The sequence below is a fragment of the Homarus americanus genome, unplaced genomic scaffold, assembly GCF_018991925.1.
Source record: "Homarus americanus isolate GMGI-L3 unplaced genomic scaffold, GMGI_Hamer_2.0 scaffold39675, whole genome shotgun sequence".
In the NCBI taxonomy this organism is placed as follows: domain Eukaryota; kingdom Metazoa; phylum Arthropoda; class Malacostraca; order Decapoda; family Nephropidae; genus Homarus; species Homarus americanus.
This window is the reverse complement of record NW_024736071.1, coordinates 10,972,754-10,995,872: the sequence shown is the minus strand read 5'-3', so window position 1 is coordinate 10,995,872 and position 23,119 is coordinate 10,972,754. Positions and strand designations below refer to the sequence as shown.

The following is a 23,119-nucleotide window of genomic DNA, read 5'->3' as shown; positions in this document are numbered from 1 at the left end:
GTAGTGATGGGGTGAGGGATAGTAGGGGTGTGTACAGGGTGTAGTGATGGGGTGAGGGATAGTAGTGGTAGGATGGAGTAGAGGGTGTAGTGATGGGGTGTGGGTGTAGTGGTGGAGGAAGGCTCCCCAACACTCACGCAAGGCTACTTTGGTAGACGAGCCAGACATTGGTCAATACACAACCCGTGGGACTCGACGACTGACCTTCAGCAGAGATAACCAGGACACATGACCTGTACAGATAACCAAGACATATGACCTTCCATACAGATCACCAAGACACATGACCTGTACAGACAAATCAAGACACATGACCTTCCATGCAGACCACTAAGACACATGACCTGTACAGATAACTAAGACATGACATTCCATACAAATAACCAGGACACATGACCTTCCTCTTACAGATAACCAAGACACATGACCTTCCATGCAGATCACCAAGACACATGACCTTCCGTACAGATAACCAAGACACATGACCTTCCTACAGATCACCAAGACGCATGACCTCCCCGTACAGCAAGACACATGACCTTCCGTACAGATAAACCAAGACACGTGACCTCCTTACAGATAACCAGGACACATGACCTTCCGTACATATAACCAAGACACACGACCTCCCGTACAGATAACCAAGACACATGACCTCCTGTACAGATAACCAAGACACATGACCTCCTGCAGATAACTAAGACACATGTCCTCCCGTACAGATAAATCAAGACACATGACCTCCCGTACAGATAACCAAGACACATGACCTCCCTGTACAGATAACCAAGACACATGACCTCCGACAGATAACCAAGACACGTAACCTTCTGTACAGATAACCAAGACACATGACCTCCTGTACAGATAACTAAGACACATGACCTCCTGTACAGATAACCAAGACACGTAACCTTCTGTACAGATAACCAAGACACATGACCTCCCGTACAGATAACCAAGACACATGACCTCCCATACAGATAACCAAGACACGTAACCTGTACAGATAACCAAGACACATGACCTCCCGTACAGATAAACAAGACACGTAACCTTCTGTACAGATAACCAAGACACATGACCTCCCGTACAGACAACCAAGACACGCAACCTTCTGTACAGATAACCAAGACACATGACCTCCCGTACAGATAACCAAGACAATGAACCTTCTGTACAGATAACCAAGCACATGACTCCTGTACAGATAAATCAAGACACATGACCCCCGTACAGATAACCAAGACACGTAACCTCTGTACAGATAACCAAGACACATGACCTTCCGTACAGATAACCAAGACACACACCTCCCGTACAGATAACCAAGACACATGACCCCATACAGATAACCAAGACACGTAACCTTCTGTACAGATAACCAAGACACATGACCTCCCATACAGATAAACCAAGACACGTAACCTTCTGTACAGATAACCAAGACACATGACCTTCCGGACAGATAATCAAGACTCTTGAACTCCCATAGAGCTAACGATATCACCCTTACTCTCTTCTTTGTGCTTTGATAATTGTAGGAAGGCGATGGTTTGTTTTTCAGTCGTAAAATAAGAATGCAGTGCCAGGGCGTGTGAGCAGCAGCACTATCCAGCTGGGTCATAAAGTCTTACAGGGAAGGTTGGCAGCGGCCGCGTCTCTGGCAGTGGTCATAAAACCTCCCAAAAGCTTTGTTGGTAAACTTGTGTTACGGTGACGTGTCTGGTGTGTGGGTTGTGAAGGGCAGCGGCCTTACCCAGGGTGAAGGTGTAGGCGGTGGTGTTGTGAAAGGGGGAAGGTTAGGTGGTGTTGTGGGAGCGTGTGGGTGAGTTTAGGTGGTGTGGGAATGGCAGGTGGTGTAAGGACACTGCACGTGACGCCAGCCCCACGACACGTGGTGTGTCCAGCTGGGGCTTGGTGTGAGCAGGTGGTGTGCACACCGCCAATACTCCTGGAATGTAGTAATGACGGCCGTCATCACGCACCTTCTCTTGCTCCCTCCACCGGGGCACCACAACCTCTCCCTCTCCACCGGGGCACCACAACCCTCACTCTCCACCGGGCACCCACAACCCTCACTCTTCACCGGGGGCACCCCAAACCTCACTCTCCACCGGGCACCACAACCCCCCACTCCACTGGGGCACCACAACCCCACCTCTCCACCTGGGGCACCACAACCCTCACTCTTCACTGGGGCACCACAACCCCTCACTCTCCACCGGGCACCACAACCCCCACTCTCCACTGGGGGCACCACAACCCCCACTTCCACTGGCACCACAACCCTCACTTCACTTGGGCACCACAACCCCACTCCACCGGGGCACCACAACCCCCACTCTCCACCGGGGCACCACAACCCCACTCTCCAACCGGGGGCAACACAACCCCTCACTCTCCACTGGGGCACCATTAACCCCTCACCTGCACCCTGCTACACACTTCTCATCTTTTTAGCTCTACCTTTTCAAAGGTGTAAATTATTAGCGAGTCCATCCTGGTCGTGGACCTGGAGTGTCTTGGAGACGGGTTGGCAGGAGCTGAGGAGGCGACCTTAAGGACGACCGTGGTTTAAACTGTGGAGGGGAGTCGAGAGGGGACTTGGAAGTTTGGCGAAATATCGGACCGTTAGTATTGAGCCAGGAGAGGAGTGCTGTGTGAATGTGTTGTGGCTACAATGAGTAGCTAGGAGGGCAGTTCCTGAGGTTGTGCTTACTACCACCACCTGGATGGGAACGCCACTTGTCCTTGGCCGTTTGAAATCGGAAATCATGATTATACTGAATTTTGAACATGGTCATCGTGTAGTCAGTGGGCAGTTCAGAAGAAGAGTTCAACTACAACTCCTGTCTAGAACAAATTTCACATAGTCTCACCCCCATCAAAGTATAGGGCAGAGGTTGTCAACTCCTTGCTTTTTTCCATGCGACAATTTACATGAAACTCAGGTCCTGAATCCTGATCCCTAAAATTATTATTACAATAGCTTCAACACCAAGATAATCATACATGTTGTTCTATTCAGTGGTGGTGATGTGCAGCTATCTGTGTAATTATAGTAGTTGTGTGTGTGTGTGTGTTCCGTGAAAACCTTGTTGTAGGTGTGGGGACCTACGAGCCACAACACTGAGTGAGTCACCTCCTTCGGTATGCAGATGATGGTATTATAATTGGGAGGTTTTTTTTTTCAATTCAGAAAGTAGTTGTAAAGTTTAGATGTGAGACATTAGCAGTTGTCTTCGTGAATTAAGAGAAATATTATTTTTGCAGAAGAGTTCAGGCGCATGATCAATGTGAACTGCCTGGCGCTGGGCCACAAGTCTGGCCGGTGCTGGTTCGGCGGCGATGACAAGAAGGTCAACCTGTGGCTGCTACAAGCCCAACTGTATACTGGTGAGTACCCTTGTACCATTGTTACCTTTTATACCCTCTACCCAGTGTTACCTTGTAGACCCTCTACTCCAGTGTTACCTTGTATTGGTGGCAGGTAGTATTGTATGTTTCTCCGGCTCCTTACTCTGAAGTACAACAACGGTCATGCTCTGTACTGTACTGGTGAGAAACTCCTACCTCCCTTCAGGTGTAGCTATCACAGGTAGTAGCAGTGTTGGTAGTGTTGTGTACACCAGTATCCCACCGTGTACACCAGTATCCTCGTGTACATCAATATCCCCTCGTGTACATCAATATCCCCTCGTGTACACCAATATCCCTCGTGTACACCAATATCCCTCGTGTACACCAATATCCCCCGTGTACACACAATATCCCACCGTGTACATCAATATCCCATCGTGTACATCAATATCCCCTCGTGTACACCAATCCTCGTGTACCAATATCCCCTCGTGTAACATCAATATCCCTTCGTGTACATCAATATCCCCTCGTGTACACCACAATCCCTCGTGTACACCAATATCCCTCTGTACACCAATATCCCACCGTGTACACTCAATATCCCATCGTGTACATCAATATCCCTCGTGTACACCAATATCCCCTCGTGTACACCAATATCCCCTCGTGTACATCAATATCCCTTCGTGTACATCAATATCCCTCGTGTACACCAATATCCCCTCGTGTACACCAATATCCCCTTCGTGTACACCAATATCCCACCGTGTACATCAATATCCTCGTGTACACCATTACATCCCTCGTGTACACCAATATCCCTTCGTGTACACCAATATCCCACCGTGTACATCAATATCCCATCGTGTACACCAATATCCCCTCGTGTACACCAATATCCCCTCGTGTACACCAATATCCCTTCGTGTACATCAACAATATCCCCTCGTGTACATCAATATCCCTCGTGTACACCAATATCCCTCGTGTACACCAATATCCCTTCGTGTACACCACAATATCCCACCGTACATCAATATCCCATCGTGTACACCAGACATCCCCGTGTACACCAATATCCCCTCGTGTACACCACATATCCTCGTGTACACCAATATCCCCTTTGTGTACACCAATATCCCATCGTACAACCAATATCCCCTTGTGTACACCAATATCCTTGTACACCAATGTCCCATCGTGTCACCAATATCCCCTTGTGTACACCAATATCCCCTCGTGTACCACACACCCTTTGTGTACAATCAATGTCCCATCGTGTACAACAATGTCCCATCGTGGACACCAATATTCCCTTGTGTATACCTACAATATCCCCTTGTGTACACCACATCCCCTTGTGTACACCAATGTCCCATCGTGTACACCAATATCCCTTGTGTACACCAATATCCCTTGTGTACACCAATATCCCTCGTGTACACAATATCCCCTTTGCACCCAATATCCCTCGTGTAATTACAATATCCCCTTGTGTACACCCAATGTCCCATCACACCAACATCCCTCGACACCCTCTCACCGTGTACCTACCCTTCCTACGCATTTTGCCCCCATCAATCCCGCTCTCCTCCCTATAAATTCTTCCCTTCTTGCCTTTTATCCTTTTCTCCCTCGTCTCTCACCCATCCGTTTCCTCCCCATTTCTTCTGGTTCCTCTTCTTTCCTCTCTGGTGTTCTCCTCAACTCCTCTTTCTCTCCCTTCCCCGTCATCTGCCTGCTTCCTTTTCTCACTTTCAAGTTTCCTTCCCTCCCTCCGTCCCTTAATCCCATTTTTTCCCTCTTCACTCTCTCCCTTCAAATTTTTCTTCCTTCCTCTTTTCCTCCCTCCCATTTTTCTCCTCCTCCTCTGCGCCCCTCCCTTCCCAATTCACCCACCCTACCCCCTCTTTCTCCCTCTTTTCCTCTTCTCCTCCCCTCTTCCCTTTCCACTTCTTTCTTTTCTCCCCTGCCTTTTTCCTTCCCCCTCCCTCTCCCCCCCTTCCACTTTCCCTCCCTCCCACTTTCCTCCCTCCCACTTTCCTCCTCCCTTTCCACTTTCCTCCCTCCTCACTCCCCTCGCCCCTCTCCTCGCCCTCCCTCTTCCTCCGCCTCCCCTCTCCCTCCCCTTTCCTCCCTCTCCTCCTCCCTCCCTTTTCCCTTCCCTCGCGCCCTCCATTCCACCAAATCCTAAATAAGAACATAAGAATTGAGGAAACTGCAGCGGGCCTATTGACCCATACTGGCAGTCCTGTTTACACCCAATCCCTATCGCTCATACTGTATATCCGCCCAACCTGCGTTTGAAGCTCATCCACCGTGTTCATGTTAATGATGATGTTTAGTAACTTGTTCCACTCATCCACTACTCTATTTCCAAACCAGTGTTTACCTATTTCTCGCCTAAATCTAAATTTGTCTAATTTAAAACATTGTTACGAGTTCGCTCCTGGTTGGATAGTTTGAGTACCTTTGTTATATCACTTTTGTTTAGCCCTGACTTCCATTTATAAACCTCGATCATATCGCCCCTCACTCACATTCCCCCGGAGGAGTGCAGATTAAGATGTTTTAACCTGTCTCTGTACTCAAGGTTCCTAATGCCCGGATTAGACTTGTCATTCTCCTCTGGATTCTTTCTAGGGATTCTATATCCATTCTGTAGTACGGTGACCAGAATTGAACGTGTAATCCAAGTGAGGTCTCACAAGCCCAAGATAAAGTTTTATGATGACCTCGCTAGTCTTGTAACTGACACTCCTTTGTACCTCTCCACACTGATTCCTCCAACTCGTGACGTGTGTGTGATCCTCATCACCACTAACACGTGAACCTGAGCCCTGTATTCATGTCTGTTGCCTCCGGCCAGCCGTTACCCAGTTCACAACACGTAGCGTATAAGCCTCCTGTTTTGTGCATTATAGATGTGTTGTGTGGTGTTGTGTCACCCTGTATTACGGGTATGGATTTTGTGTGTGTGTGTGTGTGTGTGTGTGTGTGTGTGTGTGTGTGTGTGTGTGTGTGTGTGTGTGTGTGTGTGTGTGTGTGTGTGTGTGTGTGTGTGTGTGTGTGTGTGTGTGTGTGTGTGTGTGTGTGTGTGTGTGTGTGTGTGTGTGTGTGTGTGTGTTACCATCAGGTTCGTTGTTTACATTATTGAGTGGATGGTGGGTCCCTCCCTGCTCCTGCTTCCTCCGCCTCCTATCAAGTATATACTCCTGCCATATTTTACCTTCTATTTATTAAGATCCACGACACTGAGACTATGGCATGTGATGGTTGGTTCTTGCATCTTTCATTCTGACGTCATAGAACCCAACCACTACCAGCTTCTGTTGACCATCTGACTCACCAGAGGTTTTACTTATACTTTTATCCTTTTCGGTCAAGACTCTGTTAACTTATTGCTCATAACCTACACCAATTTGGCTTATCTCTAACCTTGTGTATACCTGTAGTAGTCGCGAGAGGGACACATGATAACGCGACGACCAACTGAATTGAATTGATTGAAATATTTCATATAGCAAGAAAGTTACGCCTATGCTTCGTACAGTCGTAATATTACTGACATAGCTGAACCTTTTGAGGGCTGTATATCACTCTAGAAAAGACAGTGAACAAATACAGATGAAAACAGTCAGTTGCATACAGTATTTTGTGGCTCATAGTCAGTGGTGTTTATCAAATCTATAATGTATAATTGGACATGTTCATATTTGAAATTATTGTTAATGTTTTCTGAATTAAGGAAGGGAGCGGTACAGGGACTTGGTATCAAATTATTTTATAAGAAACGGCAAACACAATCTTAGAAGTGTGAACCTTATAGAAAAAATTTTACACCACTAAGAATATATGTGGATAATGTGGACAGCTATTCAGTGTATGTTTTAAGAGATGCTTAAAAAAGTATGGGCTGTAGTGTGTCGTCAAGGGCGTGTTGTTCACACCTTCACCTCACAACATACACAGTACCGTATAGTGTTTTATGGAAGAACTCGTGGCGTGGCTCAGGGATTCGTAAGTAATACTTCTCGTTTATCCGGGACGGAAAGTAGTCATTCACGATCACGTATTCAACAAAAAAAAGCACAACAATAAGTTGCAGCTTATAAATACTGTGCAACACCACTTCCGGGTTGTTTTTGTGTGTGTGGGGGGGGGGACTTCCGGGTAGTAGCCAGAGGTTGTGTTACTCTGGTGCTCGACACGCCCCTGTGTTTGGTAGTAAATTAAGTATTGTAGACATGTATTAGTGAACAGTTATAAGATGCCACCTTGTTTGTTATTGATAATTAGCCAGAAAAATATAGATACAGAGTGGACAATATTAACATGGCTGAGCCAATTTGAAAGCCTGAGCTTAAGTGGTCGGCAACAACAACCCCAAGGCATATACTGGTGTTTTGCTCATCCTTAAACACTAACATTTCCAGTATACTGTACAGAAAGGTTTAGATCTAAAGATATATTCCCTAATTCGCAATTTATGGTCCTTATTAGTAAGTGACGCTCTGTTTGAGGGGAAACTGATTACTATCATCACAAATAAACTAATTAATAATGTGCTGGAAGGGAGCATGAGATTGATATACAAGAGAATCAGTAGTGGTTGAAGGTTTAACCGCATACGTGTGGATTTTGTTTTTATTAGCTGGAGATGAGGACCTTGTGGGAGCGGCGGCGAGGCTCGCCATAAGAAGAACCACTCACCTCCTCCCTGGCATAGTAAATAATGCCCATAAACAACGACCCAACCATATGAGTGCTGCTGATGATGACTTTACTGCAGTATTAGCATTGTTGATGGTACTGCTGTTATTATAACCACTGCTGTTATTCATGCTGTACCTTGTTGAGGCTGCTGACCCGCCAGTGTCTTATGATGATATTATTGTCTTAAACTTGTTTTGGCGTGATCGTGAAGGCTGCCAACTCTCTGTATCAGAGCAGAGTTTGGCAGTAATTTGATACGCCACTTGGCGCAACACCTGGGATGTTTGTGTGGTCAGATGACGTCATAATGGCGGTTCTCGCCTACACTCAGCCTCACTCGAGTCATTTCTCACCTATACTGACCAGACTTCGAAACTTTTCGTTCGTCTATCATGTATGTAATCACATTCATATGTTGTTGAGTGTGTGTACAGTGGACAGCTGTGAGTAAATGCTAGTGCTCTTGCACTCGGTATGACAAACAAGGTGACTGGTGTTGCACATATCGTCCACAACTCAGTCAGTGACACATGTGTATCACAAGTATGACGTTTCCTCCGCGATCTGGTTCATGAACATTGTAGCTTCACCTTTTACGGGATACAAGGAGGTGCCCAGTCAACTGTACCACGTATCTGCCAGGGACACAGCCCCTTGTGACCACCACCACTCACACGGAGCGTGGTCTGGGCTCTAAACTGACGGTTGTTTTATGTTCGTGAGGTATAGCTTCCCCACATGTGACTTGAAAGTAATTTTTGGAGGACTCGCGATAATCTAATAATTTTACAAAAGATTAATAACTTTATGTTTTTCTTCAACTAGTTAATGATAAACAGGTAAAATATTATGCCATAGGTTGAAACTATCATTAATGATATTATTGTTAATATGTGCTTTATTTTTATATGACGCATGGATTGTATTTAGGTGTACAGTATTCCAAGCGTGTCAAGTCTGGTGGCTGTTATGGCGAATAATTTGGTGTGTTTGAGTCAGATTTTACTTTAGCGGGGATACAGAGATTTACACCGTCTACCTTACTTGATAGTCATCACCGTAACCTCTACCAATTGATGTTAACACCTGGGTGAGAAAACCTTACTTTAATTGCAGTATTATATGTAGAGATTTTGGGTGCGGAACCTACAGTAGTGAGGGCTTCTGTCTCACCTAGTAACACCCTCATGTCTCGGACTCATATGCGTTTTTTTTTATGGGATTTAAATTTCGACATTCTGAATCAGAACTTCTTGCCGTTGTTTTGTTTTTGTACCGTGCCAAGATGTGTTTCCTGTTTTCTTAAACATCTTAAAGTTGTTGACTCCGTTCAGAACTTGAGTTTGATGTTTATACTTGGGTCAGTATAACTCTGATGTTTAAACTGCGGTCAGTATAACTTCATTATGTTAAGTTGGCTGCAGCTTGGCTAGCATATAACTTACAAGGTACCTGAAGTCTTGATATCCTGTAGAGTCAGCGAGCGTATCCCCGTGGAGGACATCCCACTGTTAGGTATGTGCACGTCTTAACCCTCCTTCATATCCTCCTCCACCTCTACACTGCCCACTTGTTCCCATTATAACCTTGAGTTTAAGCCTGGCGGGAGGGAGTTCCCCTGTTACGCAAACCCTCCATATATACTTGTGCTTGGGTTATCATCATTATTATTATTATCTACGTGTTTGTGGGTAGAGAAAGATAACTATTACCATACAGATGTGTCTACGGGGTACAGTAGGAGTGTTACTTGGTGAGGATTACAGGGTACAGGTAGTGGGAATTGGTAGCTCACATGAACAGATTGTTAGGTTTGTATGTAAATGGCTGGGAGGTGGTTGGGGTTAGATAGAGTTGTTGGTGTCAAATTACTGTTGCGTCTAGACTTGCTCTCAAACACAGCCAACAAGCACCGGCGTTTGTGGCAGTACAAGTGTTTGTTCTCGCCCCATTTGGGATTTTTGTGTTACCATGAATTTTATACTACAATTCTAATAAGCCGTATATAAAAACAAACAATGGTTCTATTGATAGATATTGTGATGACACTTCACCGAACATATACCATCGCTAGGTAAAATGTAAAGTGCAGAACACCATATCATGCTTGTGTCAACTGGTCACGTCACAGTTGAAGGCCAAAGGTCAAATTTGACAACGAGCGTATCTCGAACAGTGATACTCAAATGTTGCCTCATAACGGTTGTCAAGGGCGACGTTGATTAATGGGACCATCATTTTCGCCACAGAACATTATTTACACATGTTTATTATCTGCAGTTATAGCATTTCATAATTCACTGTTCCTCGTTCCTACTTGGTCAGTAATTACATGAAAACATTTAATTGCTTAATTTTACAGGTTTCATTAAGAACAACCATATATACAGTATGTTTAGACGCTTGTGTGTAGCGAGGACGTAGACTTTAGCCATTCATATCTTATTAGCTACCTGTAGTTTATTACGTCACTCCTGGTCCCCTGAAGTACTTCCTCGCCTTTAAGAGTCACCAGTGATCACACTAGAAAGGAGTGTATTATATAATTAAAGCCTTTTTATTACTTAAAAAATCTAACCCATAATTTTATTGTTTTTTTACCCTGTGATGTTGAGTAAGGGGTGCTTGTTGTGTCGTCGCGTGTGTGTGTGTGTGTGTGTGTGCGCGCGTGTGTGTGTGTGTGGAAGGTTCCCTCAACACCCGCTCATCATGTGTCCACAGCACACATCTCTTACATACAAAATGGTTGTCGATAGTTTAGTTGAAAACCCTTGGCGCGATTTTTTTTATCAACAAGTTTAAAATAGATACAAATAATATTTTTTAGACATGAAAAAAGGGGGAAATGGTACAAACCTTCCCTAACGATTGTACAGTATAATATATTTGTGTTATCCAGAACATTGGTGCGTACTCCATCTGCTGCACGTGTCATCATATTCGCTGTGGCTTAAGGCGACGTCACACAAATACTTTTTCCTTCATTTCATTGTATCAATTATATAAAAAAATAGTAATTTTCTGAGCGCGCCCTGTCACACAATATATCTGCGTTCGTCAACTGTAAACAAAGATGGCGTTATATGCTTTCCTCTTTTTACTGTATCTATCGCCCCTTGGATCCCACAGGCAACGATGAGACCAAATATTGTCTATTGTGTATTCTTCGGACAGCCTTGTCCACACAGGTATAGATAGAGGCCATGAAGAAGTTAAACATATGGCTCAATGTAAACAAACATCAGATGTATATCCTGTGCGAATATCAGCATCAATAAAAATGATTTAAGCAATTTATTAAAAATGCGATACTGAATACTTTTAAAATTAAATATAGTTATACGTGGTTCGATATTTATTTTATATTAATGTCATTGTCGAGTATTGGTCTTGACCACCAAGCCAGTCAGGCGGAAACATACGCATCGTCTGAGCGAGACGGGCTAGAACCAGTGGTTCTCAACCTTGTTTGCCTCATGCACCCCTTTCACCATATGTCAGAATGTCATTCCCCCCTCCTTTCCAAGATTGTCTGCCTCAAAAAGTGCATTCCAAATAATATGCATATAATACTGAAAATCCTTTATTTTTCCATATTAGTACATATACATTTACAATTTTACATGGATTATTTTTATAGTGGAGTTTTACAAATTAAATGCCAATTGAAAATGTTGATGGATTTATAAAACTTGAATAAAAGTAAAATAGTTTTTTTATTTATAATGAATTACTTAACAGACCAAACTGAAGCATAATGCAATAAACAAAAAGTTCAATAGAATACCAGGATATTGTAAATTTGTAATTAATTTTATTCAGATGAAGATTACAGTCAATGAGAAACCTGTGATTGTTTTTTCTTCGCCAATTCTGGGATACGCGGAGGAGTGCTTGAAAGGGCACAACGCAGGTCATTTTCTACCTCTAATCTACTACGTTGCTTCGTTTTAATTTGCAACAGAGTTGAAAAGCCTGACTCACAAAGATATGTCGACACAAACGGAAGCAATGCACGGATAGCTCTTTCTGCCACTTTTGGGTAGGAATCGCACATCAAGGGCCAAAATTCTGTGATTGATTTCTCATCGAACATATCTCTTGCTCCCGAATCAGTTTCCCCCCCCCCCCTGAAAACCTGAATTCCCCTGGTTGAGAACCCTGCTAGAAAATTTGACAATTCGAGGAAAAAAACCCGACGGAAACCGGGAAAGTTGACGGAAAAAGTACTATCGTGACGCCGCCTTTAGATTTGTATGTGTAATTGTAAGGACAATTATGATGCATTCCTTACATTTTCACCTGCAAGTCCAGGATAATTTTACATTGAAGAAGACAATTAGGTTCAGAAATGATGAAGTATAAACCCAGGTTTAGGATGTGTTACTTCGTCAAGGAACTCTGTAAACCTAGACATCAAGGGACTTTGTAAACACGGGAGGGTTGTGAACACGGTAGTAAATTACGTTCAGGTGGTGGCATTTTGCAAGTGTGAGCGTCGGTGTTGTCTGGAGGTGTGTCCTGACCCGGGCCAAACACTGGGGCTACTATAACACTATTGATGGGGAGTATATATATATATATATTGTTGCTTATTATTGAGCCTGAGAGTACCCAGTACTTCTCCACTGTCTCAGAAGTACTGGGTAAACTGACCAATATGTTGATTTTTTTTTTTTTTTTTTTTAAGTTCCCAGACTTGTTATCATCTGTCTCCAGTTTTAGTGTGTTTGTCATGCCCTAAAATTTACATTAAAACTTGAATATGTAATCTTGTATTGTAATATAAATATTTGGGGTGAATTTCCATGTCCGTTCTCCCTGTAGAATTGTACTATGATGGTTTATCGTGTATAGGAATTGCCTGTTTAATTTAAAGTGAATTTTGAAGGCATTTCCTGCCCCCACTTGGTGAGTCTTGATGATTTTACAGCGTGTTTACGTTTTCTGTGTACAAAACTCCTTCTCTGGGGAAGATTGTTTTGTCACTTGGTGTGTAAATAAAGTTTCTTTCTGTTGGGTTAATGTACAACTTCCACACCTGCTGGGGAGTGTATAGAATTACTTCTTGTTAAATCGTGGTTAGTACTGTACCTGTACTTAATACCTACATTGTCGTAAGAGCCAGCAAAATTTTATCTTGGACGAGGTCTCAGTAAAGTCACAGCCAGGAATTTCATTTAGAAATAAATGTTGAAACATTTCCTTCTATAATACATAACTCCCAAACCTAAAGGTAAATTTACGAAGTTAACTTTTCTGTGTAAATGTAAGTGTCCATTTCCTCTCCGTTCCTTTTACAGCGTCGTCAGCAATCCTTGAGGACTTCGCCCCTGAGAGGATTTATAACTGTACGGACACCACCTCGGCGGCCAGGTGTTGAAACGCTTCTCGGTAAACCTGTCGTGAAACTATTATAATTTTCCTGGAAGTGTGAGACCTGAGTGAACTAGAGCTGTTAAGACGGAATCACAAACTATATTTTATGCAATTCAATATCTTTATGAGGACATTTTCTGTTATTTGTGTGGGAGGTGGAGGCGGAGGTGAGGGAGCCACGTGAGGGATAGGGAAGGGGAATGGGTGGTGATGTGGGAAGCCAAGGTGTGAGGATAGGGAGGGGTAGAAATGTGTGGGGTGCACCATAACACAAGGTAGTATCGGAACTGTGGTGACTGAGCAATAACGCTACAAGGTCAGCACGTGACACCTGGCTCACTGTGGGTGGGAGGGGTGGAAGGAGAATGGCAGAGAGGAAGAGGACCAGGCCCCAGAAGAAGGGCACACGAGGAAAGGGAGGGGGGGGGGGAGGGACGAACACACATAGGAAGGAAGGGAAGAACGAATAGACGGAAACTCGGAGGAAGGGTGAAAGGAGGGGAGGGAGATAGGAGTGAACACGGGCAGCATGATATAGAAGGGTTAACAAAACATTATAGGTCACGTGACGGGCTTGTGGATGTAGTCTAGAATGTTATATGACTTACCAATCAATGTATAGTTATATACCGTATGTTGAGAGAGTTTCCAAATACCACTTTACAGTCAGTGAGAGTCGGTGCAGTATACAGAGGCCCTGCAGGCAAGTTACACGAGAAGTGCCGGTGAAATAGTATTACTTACCACGAACTGAAGACTTCAATATTTGATGGTGGCGTTAGTTTTATCATTTGTTGAAATAATATGAAGCCTTGTGGTACTGCAGCTGACCCGTCTAAAACACTTTTCCAACTTTTTTTTATTAGATAGGAAAAATAAGAATGATTTTCACTAAACTATTTGTCGCGGGTGTTCTAACATTGTCTCGCCTAAAAAGACAACAACAAGATGTGAAAAGAAAAACAAAATTGTGTCGCATGTTCTCTCTTCCGATCTTTACCTTGTGGTCGTCTTTCTTTGTATCATCACTTCCTCCTCTTTGTTATTGCGGGACAAAATGAATCTAACAAAATAATCTAGTAATATATAAGCAGTGTACCTAAGCCAGGCTAATTAGTTTATTATCCAATTTCTTATTACAACTGACTGTCATGTGAAGACCTAGAGACTGAAATATACTGTACACATGGCATTCCTTCTTATCTGTATGTAAACATTACCTGGAGGGAGGTTAGGTTAGATCAGATTGGTCTAAACTAGGTCAACTTTAGGGAGTTTTATTTTTAGGTGAACTAGGTAATTAGGTAATTTCAGTATTTATGCTTTTCAGCTTATTAATGTTTGCCCCCATGTAAAAAAAAAAACTCTGGCTGTCTTGTGAACGAGATAATTGTACAGGTGAAGATAACAAAGTCAGTCCTTAGTGTTCTCAAGCTGACACAAGCAGTCAATGATGTTCAGTACACTCTAAGATAACAAAGTCAGCCCTTAGTGTTCTCAAGCTGACACAAGCAGTCAATGATGTTCAGTACACTCTAAGATAACAAAGTCAGCCCTTAGTGTTCTCAAGCTGACACAAGCAGTCAATAATGTTCAGTACACTCTAAGATAACAAAGTCAGCCCTTAGTGTTCTCAAGCTGACACAAGCAGTCAATGATCTTCAATACGCTCTTGGCCTTGGGCGTGTGTTCCCTTCAGAGTAACTTAACTTGTACACTTTCTATCACCTTAACACGATAAAATAGTTGTGAAAAATCTCTCTCTCTCTCTCTCTCTCTCTCTCTCTCTCTCTCTCTCTCTCTCTCTCTCTCTCTCTCTCTCTCTCTCTCTCTCATATATATATATATATCTTCATTTTAGGTTATTATTATTTAAGGTTTTTTCGTAACTTTAAAATTCATGAGAAAACTTCGTGAGAAAATTAGTGTCAATAAAGCAGATGATTTAGGGCTTGGTGGTTAGAGGGAAGGACCTGGAGGGTAGAGGGAGGGACCTGGAGGGTAGAGGGAGGGACCTGGAGGGTAGAGGGAGGGACTTGGTGGTTAGAGGGAGGGACCTGGAGGGTAGAGGAGGACCTTGAGGGTGGAGGAGGGACTTGGTGGTTAGGAGGGAGGGACTTGGTGGTTAGAGGGGAAGGACCTGAGGGTAGAGGGAGGGACCTGAGGGTAGAGGGAGGGATCTGGAGGGTAGAGGGAGGGACTGGCATGGAGGGAGGGACCTGGAGGGTAGAGGGAGGGACCTGGAGGGTAGAGGGAGGGACTTGGTGGTTAGAGGGAGGGACCTGGAGGGTAGAGGGAGGGACTTGGTGGTTAGAGGGAGGTAAAGGTAGGGGGTAGTTGTAAGTGGGGGCAGGGATGGGGTGTAGGTATTAAGGGGTGGTGTAGTGTGACAGCATGGCGTGGTGTGAGTCAGGAAGGTCAATACACCGGTTATCAGTGAATGGGTGAGTCAACGTTGTGAGTACAGGAGGTTGAGTCAGTGTGCTGTTATGTGGTCACCACGTCTCTCTCTCAGGGACACAGATCAGAGCCAGGACACACCTTATCTCCTGGGTGGTGGAGACGTATGAGTGAATAATAATAATAGGAGACTTGTGGAGACTCACTAACAGTCCCGGGTGCTGCTTTGTTCCCGCACTTTTAAAAGCATTATTGAAACGATTGATCCTTGGAGGTATTTTTATTCCCGCGGGGAAGTGTTGTGTCATGCGGGTCATTATGAGCGGAACCATGATGACGGTGCTGCGGGTGGAGGTGTGCGGGTTTGGTCGTGGGTGAGGTGGTGCGGGTGGAGGTGTGCGGGTTTGGTCGTGGGTGAGGTGGTGCGGGTGGAGGAGTGTGGGTTTGCCTGTGGGGTGGAGGTGTGTGGGGTTTCTAGTCGTGGGTGAGGTGGGATGTGGGTGGAGTGTGCGGGTTTGGTCGTGGGTGAGGTGGTGCGGGTGGAGGAGTGGGGTTTGGCCGCGGTGGGTGTATATGCGGCGGCCTGGTCGTGTGGTGCGGGTGGAGTATGGGCTTGGTCGTGGTGAGGTGCTGCGGGTGGAGGGAGTGTGGGTTTGGTCGAGTGAGGTGATGCGGGTTGGTGGCTCTTTTTTTCGTGGTGGGGTTGGGATGGAGCATGTTTAGGTTGGACTGGGATGGGGGGTTTATACAAGGATAGGGACAGGAAAGGATGGTGCAGGGATGTGCTAGGGTAGGGTAGGGATGGGTTAGATTGAGGTGGTGTAGGATTAGGCTGGGGTTGTGGGGGATGAGGGCGGTCAGTAGTGTGAGAGAGTGAGATGGCACGGGTCAAACGGGCCACAGTCTGACTTAACCAATACCGTATTATTATTTTATTTATTTTTTTTATTATTATTTTTTTGGGATTACTTTGTGGGTCTCAGTACTGCCCCCATCCAATGGTGATGTTAAGTGAGCTTAGGCTGGGGTCCAGTGTACGGGGCCTTATCTGATCAGTGACCGCGCGGGGTTGAGGGAAGAGCATGGTTAGTTATGTGTTGTGGTGGGGGTACTTTTGTGGGTTTGTGGGGGATTAGGTGTTGGTCTCTCTAGGGGCTATGTTGTGTGTGGGAGGATGTAGGGGTTGGTGGTGGGTATGTGGGCTGGTGGTGTTGGGTATGTAGAGGCTGGTGGTGGTGGGGTATGTAGAGGCTGGTGGTGGTGGGGCATGTAGGGGCTGGTGGTGGGTATGTAGAGGCTGGTGGTGGTGGGCATGTAGGGGCTGGTGGTGGGGGTGTGTAGGAGGCGGTGGTGGTGGGTATAGGATGGTGGTGGTGGAAGGTAGAGGCTGGTGGTGGTTGGGGCTGGTCTGGTGGTAGGGAATTTGAGGGGCTATTGGTCGGAGATGCTAGTGTTTGGGAGGGGGGGGGTTATGGTAGGGGATATGCGGTGGACAGCTCGAGGCTCCTCCACCACCAAACTCCGCCGGCCATTGATTGACCCACATCACAGCTAACACGTCTCGGATATTAGGTCACACACACACCCCCCTCCTTATCCCCCCATTCTCTCCCTCCCTCCTCCCTCCCTCCCTCTCCCTCTCACCTTTCCCTCCCTCTCCTCTCCCTCCTCCTCCTCCTCCCTCTTCTCCCTCCTCCCTCCTCCTCCTCCCCTCATCCTCCTCCTCTCCTCCTCCTCCTCCTCTCCCCCTCCTCCTCCTCCTCCTCTCCCTCCTCCTCCCTCCCTCCTCTCCTCCTCCTCCTCTCCCCTCCCTCCCCCTCCCTCCTCCCTTCCCCTCCTCCCTCTCCCTCTCCCCCTCCTCCTCTCCTCTTCCTCCCTTCCTTCCTCCCTTCCTCCTCTCTTTTCATTCCACCCATGAATCAACCCTGTGTTACTTCCTCCTTGGTCATCCTCTTATCTTAGTCCTCCAGCCAAAGAGTTATACGAAGGTAAGTGGTTTAGCCGGGCCTCCCTGCTGCCTCCCCTTCCTGCTGCTGCTTCCCCTGCCAAGCCGCCTCCCCCCTAAGGCCTCCTGCTGCTGGCTCTCCCTCCCGCTTTTGCTGTCTCCTCCTGCTGCCGCTCCCTCCTGCTGCTGCCTCCCTTCCTGCTGCCTCCCCTCTGCTGCTGCCTCCCTTCTGCTGCTGCCTCCCTCCTGCTGCTGTTGCCTCCCAAGCTGCTGCCTCCCTCCTGCTGCTGCCTCCCTCTCTTGCTGTTCACCCCTCCCTGCTGCTGCCTCTCCCTCCTGCTGCCGCCTTCTTCTCCTGCTTTCTGCTGCCTCCCTGCACAAGCTGCTGCCTCCCTCCTGCTACTGCCTCCCTCCCAAGCTGCTGCCTCCCCCTCCTGCTCCTGCCTCCCTCCTGCTGCTGGCCTCCCTCCTGACTGCTGCCTCCGACTACCAAGGTTGCCTCCCCCTCCTGCTGCTGCCTCCCTCCTGCTGCTGCTCTCCCCTCCTGCTGCCGCTTCCCCTGCTGCTGCTGCTGACAATAAGTTTGCTTATGTTGTTTATATATTTTCGGTGTTTTTATTGTTGAAAACACTGTTAGTATTATCTCTAGGAGGAGCTCAGCTACGCCATGTATTAATGTGTGTTCTCTCTCCATTACCTCTCACCCCTACCACATGACCGGGTATTCTCTCTCTCTCTCTCTCGCTGTTAATTCTTCAACGTCAAGGTCAAAGCGTGGAGTTGGTTGTAGACGTTTTGGGTCATCCTAGGTGGCATGAGTGTGGAGGATGATTGTCGCCACTACACATCACTGTCAGTTTTCCTTGTCCGTGCTGACGTCACTCGTGGTCAGTATCGTGTAGCCTTCGTTGATATCATCCTAGCGGCCTCAGCAACCTCTTCATTTTCTCTCCAGCATTTTTGTTCCTCCTTTTTGCCCCTCATTTTTTTTTTTTTTTTTTTTGTCTCGTCGTTTTGGGAGGAGGACACAGGAAGGCCTGCTCTCTATCCGTTACATCCATGATTTATGAACGTGGTGTCATCCCTTGGTCAGTGTAACACAATTCTGAAGAAAGAAGTAACACGACCTCAGATTTCAGTAAAATAAGTCATGTTTCTTGGGTCCGATAAGTAAGCGATAAATATGAAATTTGGCCTTTCTATGTCAGTTACTTTCAGAGATAGTTTTATTTATTTACCTTTATTTTTTTTATTCACTGAAACGTATATAGCCTAACTGTTCCTAATTATGACAGAGAGCTCTTATTGGCACCATTGTAAAGCTCTTAATGAGGTTTTCGTTTGATAATTCCATTTACCCTTTTTTTAGCTTGACTTTTAACATTACTTTAATGAAAAATGTATCACAAAATATTGTAATTATTGTAGGAAATTTTATGGAAGTGCAAGTTATATAAAGAACTATTATTTCATATATTGTCACGTTAATAAAATTACCATCGCAATAATGATATAGATAGTCGTCAAGGCATGATCCTGACCGCCGTCCCTTTCTTTCACCCTAATAATGTTGTATCGCTCCCACTCACCTATCACATTACTGTATATGAACTCGACTATAAAAATGTGTATACTGTATTTATTAATACTATGCTACATGTAGTAATCCATATGATACTAAATGTTACATAATTCTTTGAGACAATGTACAGTATATATCAGGTGCCACTGCTAGGGCTCAGGCTCTCCCTTGGCTTAGCCTGGTCATATTTGTTCTTATTGTCCACCTGTTTCTGTGCTTTTCTGGATAAATAAACTGTTTCAATATCAATGAGAATTATAATACGCTGAAACAGCATCGTCGGTAAACCAGGAACTTAAGAACATTTTCAAAAGAAGACAACTTCTTTCTTACCACAAAATGGTGAGGATTTGCAATTTTTGTATTTCCGGTCGACTAGATTTGTGATGACGGGAAAAAAATAGCAGTATTAATACTGTACAGTGTAAAAAAAATGCAAATCTTCGTCATTTTTTAGGTTATTCTTGGCGTAAGAAAAAGTTGTCGTCTACAGAAAAAAAAATCTAAAGTGCCTGGTTCACCTGCGATACTGCCTTAGACCAACAAAAAATGCAAAAGAAGAGTTATTTAAAATCTGTGGAGCATAGTTTCTAATTTCTCAGTTGCACATTGTGATTCCTTTTTACTGGTGCTATACAGTACAGTATATGCGACCTGTTGCAGTTTCTGGGTCTACCTTTGTTAGCCCTTTTAAAGCTGGAACCCACAAGCTGTCTGGAGGTGAAGGATAGTAAAAGATTGTGATGGGCCGGAGGAATACAAAAATGTTCCTTGAATTTCACTGTCATTGACTTTGAAGACAAGTGTAACTGAGCACTTTCCGTCGTATTCACAAGTTATGATACCTGTAAATCTCCTCCGCTTGCTACGCTTCGTATTGCTTGTAGTAAATGTAGTGTTTTATGTTCAGTATTGTAGGTGTTTGCCTCTGAAACTTCTTTGACTAAATTTTGTTTTTGAGACAGGAATGGCAGTATATTTTTTGATTATCCGGAAGTGTTGGGGGATTTCCCGAGTCTCTCTAATCAAGCATCATTTCTGCTTTGGGTTCACTCCACGCCAAATCAACACATCAGTTTCCATGACTACTTGGATGAAATTATTATCAGCAGATTAAGAATGCCACTTGTCAATGCACTATAATTTGTGGCCAACTTATAGGTGATCTATCATTTTAAACTTGGAAGAAACTATTTATTTGTGCACATAACAGTATGCCTGAAACACCAGAGAATGAAACGCACTTAACCTCATCAGAACCAACTGAAGGGTTAGCTGAAGCTTGTCCTGTACCAGTGCTGGGTTAGGTTAGGTTAGGTTACGAAGCTTAAAAAAGAAAGAAAATTATGACAATGCATTTGTTCATAAAATAATGTCAAAGGCTAAGGTTAGAAGATCAAGGTGAATGAGCTCTTATCTAAATTAGGACCAGAGTTTATGCTGTATCTCTGAAATTAAATGACAGGAAGTTGAAATTTCATATTTACTGCTTACTTAACAGACCTACGAAGCTTGACTTTTTTTTTATCCGAAGTGGTCATGAAAACTATTCTTGGTATTTGAGACGGAATAAAACCTCGATACCTCAAATAAATAGTGATATATTTAGCTAAACTCGGTGTGCGAATACAATATGTCAGTCAGCTTTCAAGTGGGCTCAGTAATATGCATTCTCTGTTATTATGTTAGTGTCAGCCATCTTGTTCTCCTGTTTCGTGTTATTATAACCAGATGTTCCTCTTCCCTAATCTTCTGTTGATAGTATTTTACTTCATGGTCATTCGTCTTACTCTCATCCGCCTTTTCCTCCATACGTTAGTGAATATGAATAGTGTACGACTAACATATTTGTTGCCTTGGCTTCTAGAGGTTTTTCCGCCGTCTGGTGTTCATTGTATTCTAAAACTGTGAGAACCATTAAATAGCATTGTAATTTATTTAATATCGTGGTATTTTTTTCTAACTTTTTAAAGACATTTATATGATATAATTCGACACATTATTATAGGCACTTCTAAGTGGCCCGTTGGTGGCTGAGGTTAGTTGCTTGTGTTGACCCGAGGCCCTGGAGTTAATGACACTAGTAGTAGGCAAGAACATGGGAATATTCGTGTTGTGGCCAGTAGTGTGCTTTAGGACGGGGTGGTGTAGTGTTACTTGTGGTGTAGCTTCTCACCACTCGTCGACCCCATCAGGAGGCGTCGACCCTGCCACCTCCGGGTTTCCGCCTCATTACTGTTGCCGCTACGCCACCTTGGATAAGAAGATTTGTGGCTGTGTACTGCGTGGGCGTGCTTATTGGTAGGCGTGTGCCCTTCATGGCAAAAATACCTTATAGACGTGTAACCGGTTTGTGTGTGGGCGTAGGTTTGTGTATCGTAGGGGCGTCTATCATACTTAACCATTGGCGTATAAGTGATTCCAGGCGTATGTGTTGTATGGGTGTATACCATAAATATGCATGGGGATGTATTGTATCGGCATGCGCTGTATGTGGGCATGAATATGTGCTGTTTTAGTTCTTACCAAATTTGGACGTGGGCGTATAGTTGTATAACATGCTCGGCCGTGGGAGTATAATATATGAGCACGTACCGGGTGTGGGCGTGGGCGTCTACCATACTCAGGCGCGTGTCCTTCATCGGAATGTTGTGTGTTTGAGCGTGTGTCCTGTTTGGAGCATTGTGTGTTAATGTTGCCTCACCCACCACCGTCCTCATGGAGTACCACCGTCATGATCCCTTCCTTGTTAACACACAAGAGCCAGGTGAAGGCGATGGTGACTCACCTACACAGGCGAATCAAGTGATGGTGACTCACCTGCACAAGGGCCACATGAAGGTGATACTCACCTACACAGGAGAATTAAGTGATGGTGACTCACTTACACAGGAAAATCAAGTGGTGACTCACCTACACAGGAGAATTAAGTGATGGTAACTCACCTTCACACAAAGGCCAGGTGAAGGTCGTGGTAAGTCACAGGAGAACCAAGTGATGGTGACGCACCTACATCTACTGGTCAGGTGAAGGTGGTGACGACTAGTCCTGTGAGTAGTAAGTAATATATACAACCCTCGGAAATTATTATATGAAAATGACTGCAGGTAATATTAAATAGTACTTATGGTGTGACGAAGGCACCATGGTTGAAGGTATTTCCGTCCACTTGAGGCTGAGAATAATACTGTACTGACCTGTATAATGATAACGCCCCTTTTTAAAGCTATTTTATCCTGTAATGCATCTATGGCCGAGATTACCAGAGAGAGAGAGAGACCTGCTTGTCATTCTTTATCACTACCATATCAGTAGTCACAGTGATGACTATCGTCGTGTTTAAAGACGAGTGGATTTCTCGAGATTCCATGAACTAAATTTCAAATGTTCAGGCTTTTTGGGGAGCAAACAATGCCAAGAGTAAGCCATTGTAAGATATTGTACGTTTTACCCTACAGAAGATTTACACCAACTTACCCTAACATCCTAACCCAACCTTCGATTGCTGTGTCGGTCGTCTTTTTTTATAAACCTAACCTAACCTATTCTTTCCTATTTTATCCTGACCCAACCTAACTGAACTGAACTGATGATCGTCGTGTCATCAGAAAGGTTTGGTGCAGGTACTCAGCGTACTTAATATTGGAAGAACAAATACTTATAATGTATACATCCTGAACAACATCAACCTAGAGAAGTCGACTTGTGAAAGAGACCTAGGGTACTTGTAA

At 44.7% G+C, this 23,119-nt stretch overlaps 1 protein-coding gene across 1 annotated transcript in view; it reads left to right on the top strand.

Moving 5' to 3' along the window:
- The first annotated feature begins 481 nt into the window (after nt 1–481).
- LOC121871704 (katanin p80 WD40 repeat-containing subunit B1-like) overlaps nt 482–23,119 on the top strand; it is a 90,931-nt gene continuing 68,293 nt past the window's right edge. Inside the window, 5 exon segments of the mRNA XM_042374115.1 lie at nt 482–520; nt 753–822; nt 1,184–1,252; nt 3,277–3,379; nt 3,381–3,399. Coding sequence (XP_042230049.1) covers nt 482–520; nt 753–822; nt 1,184–1,252; nt 3,277–3,379; nt 3,381–3,399 — 300 coding nt within the window.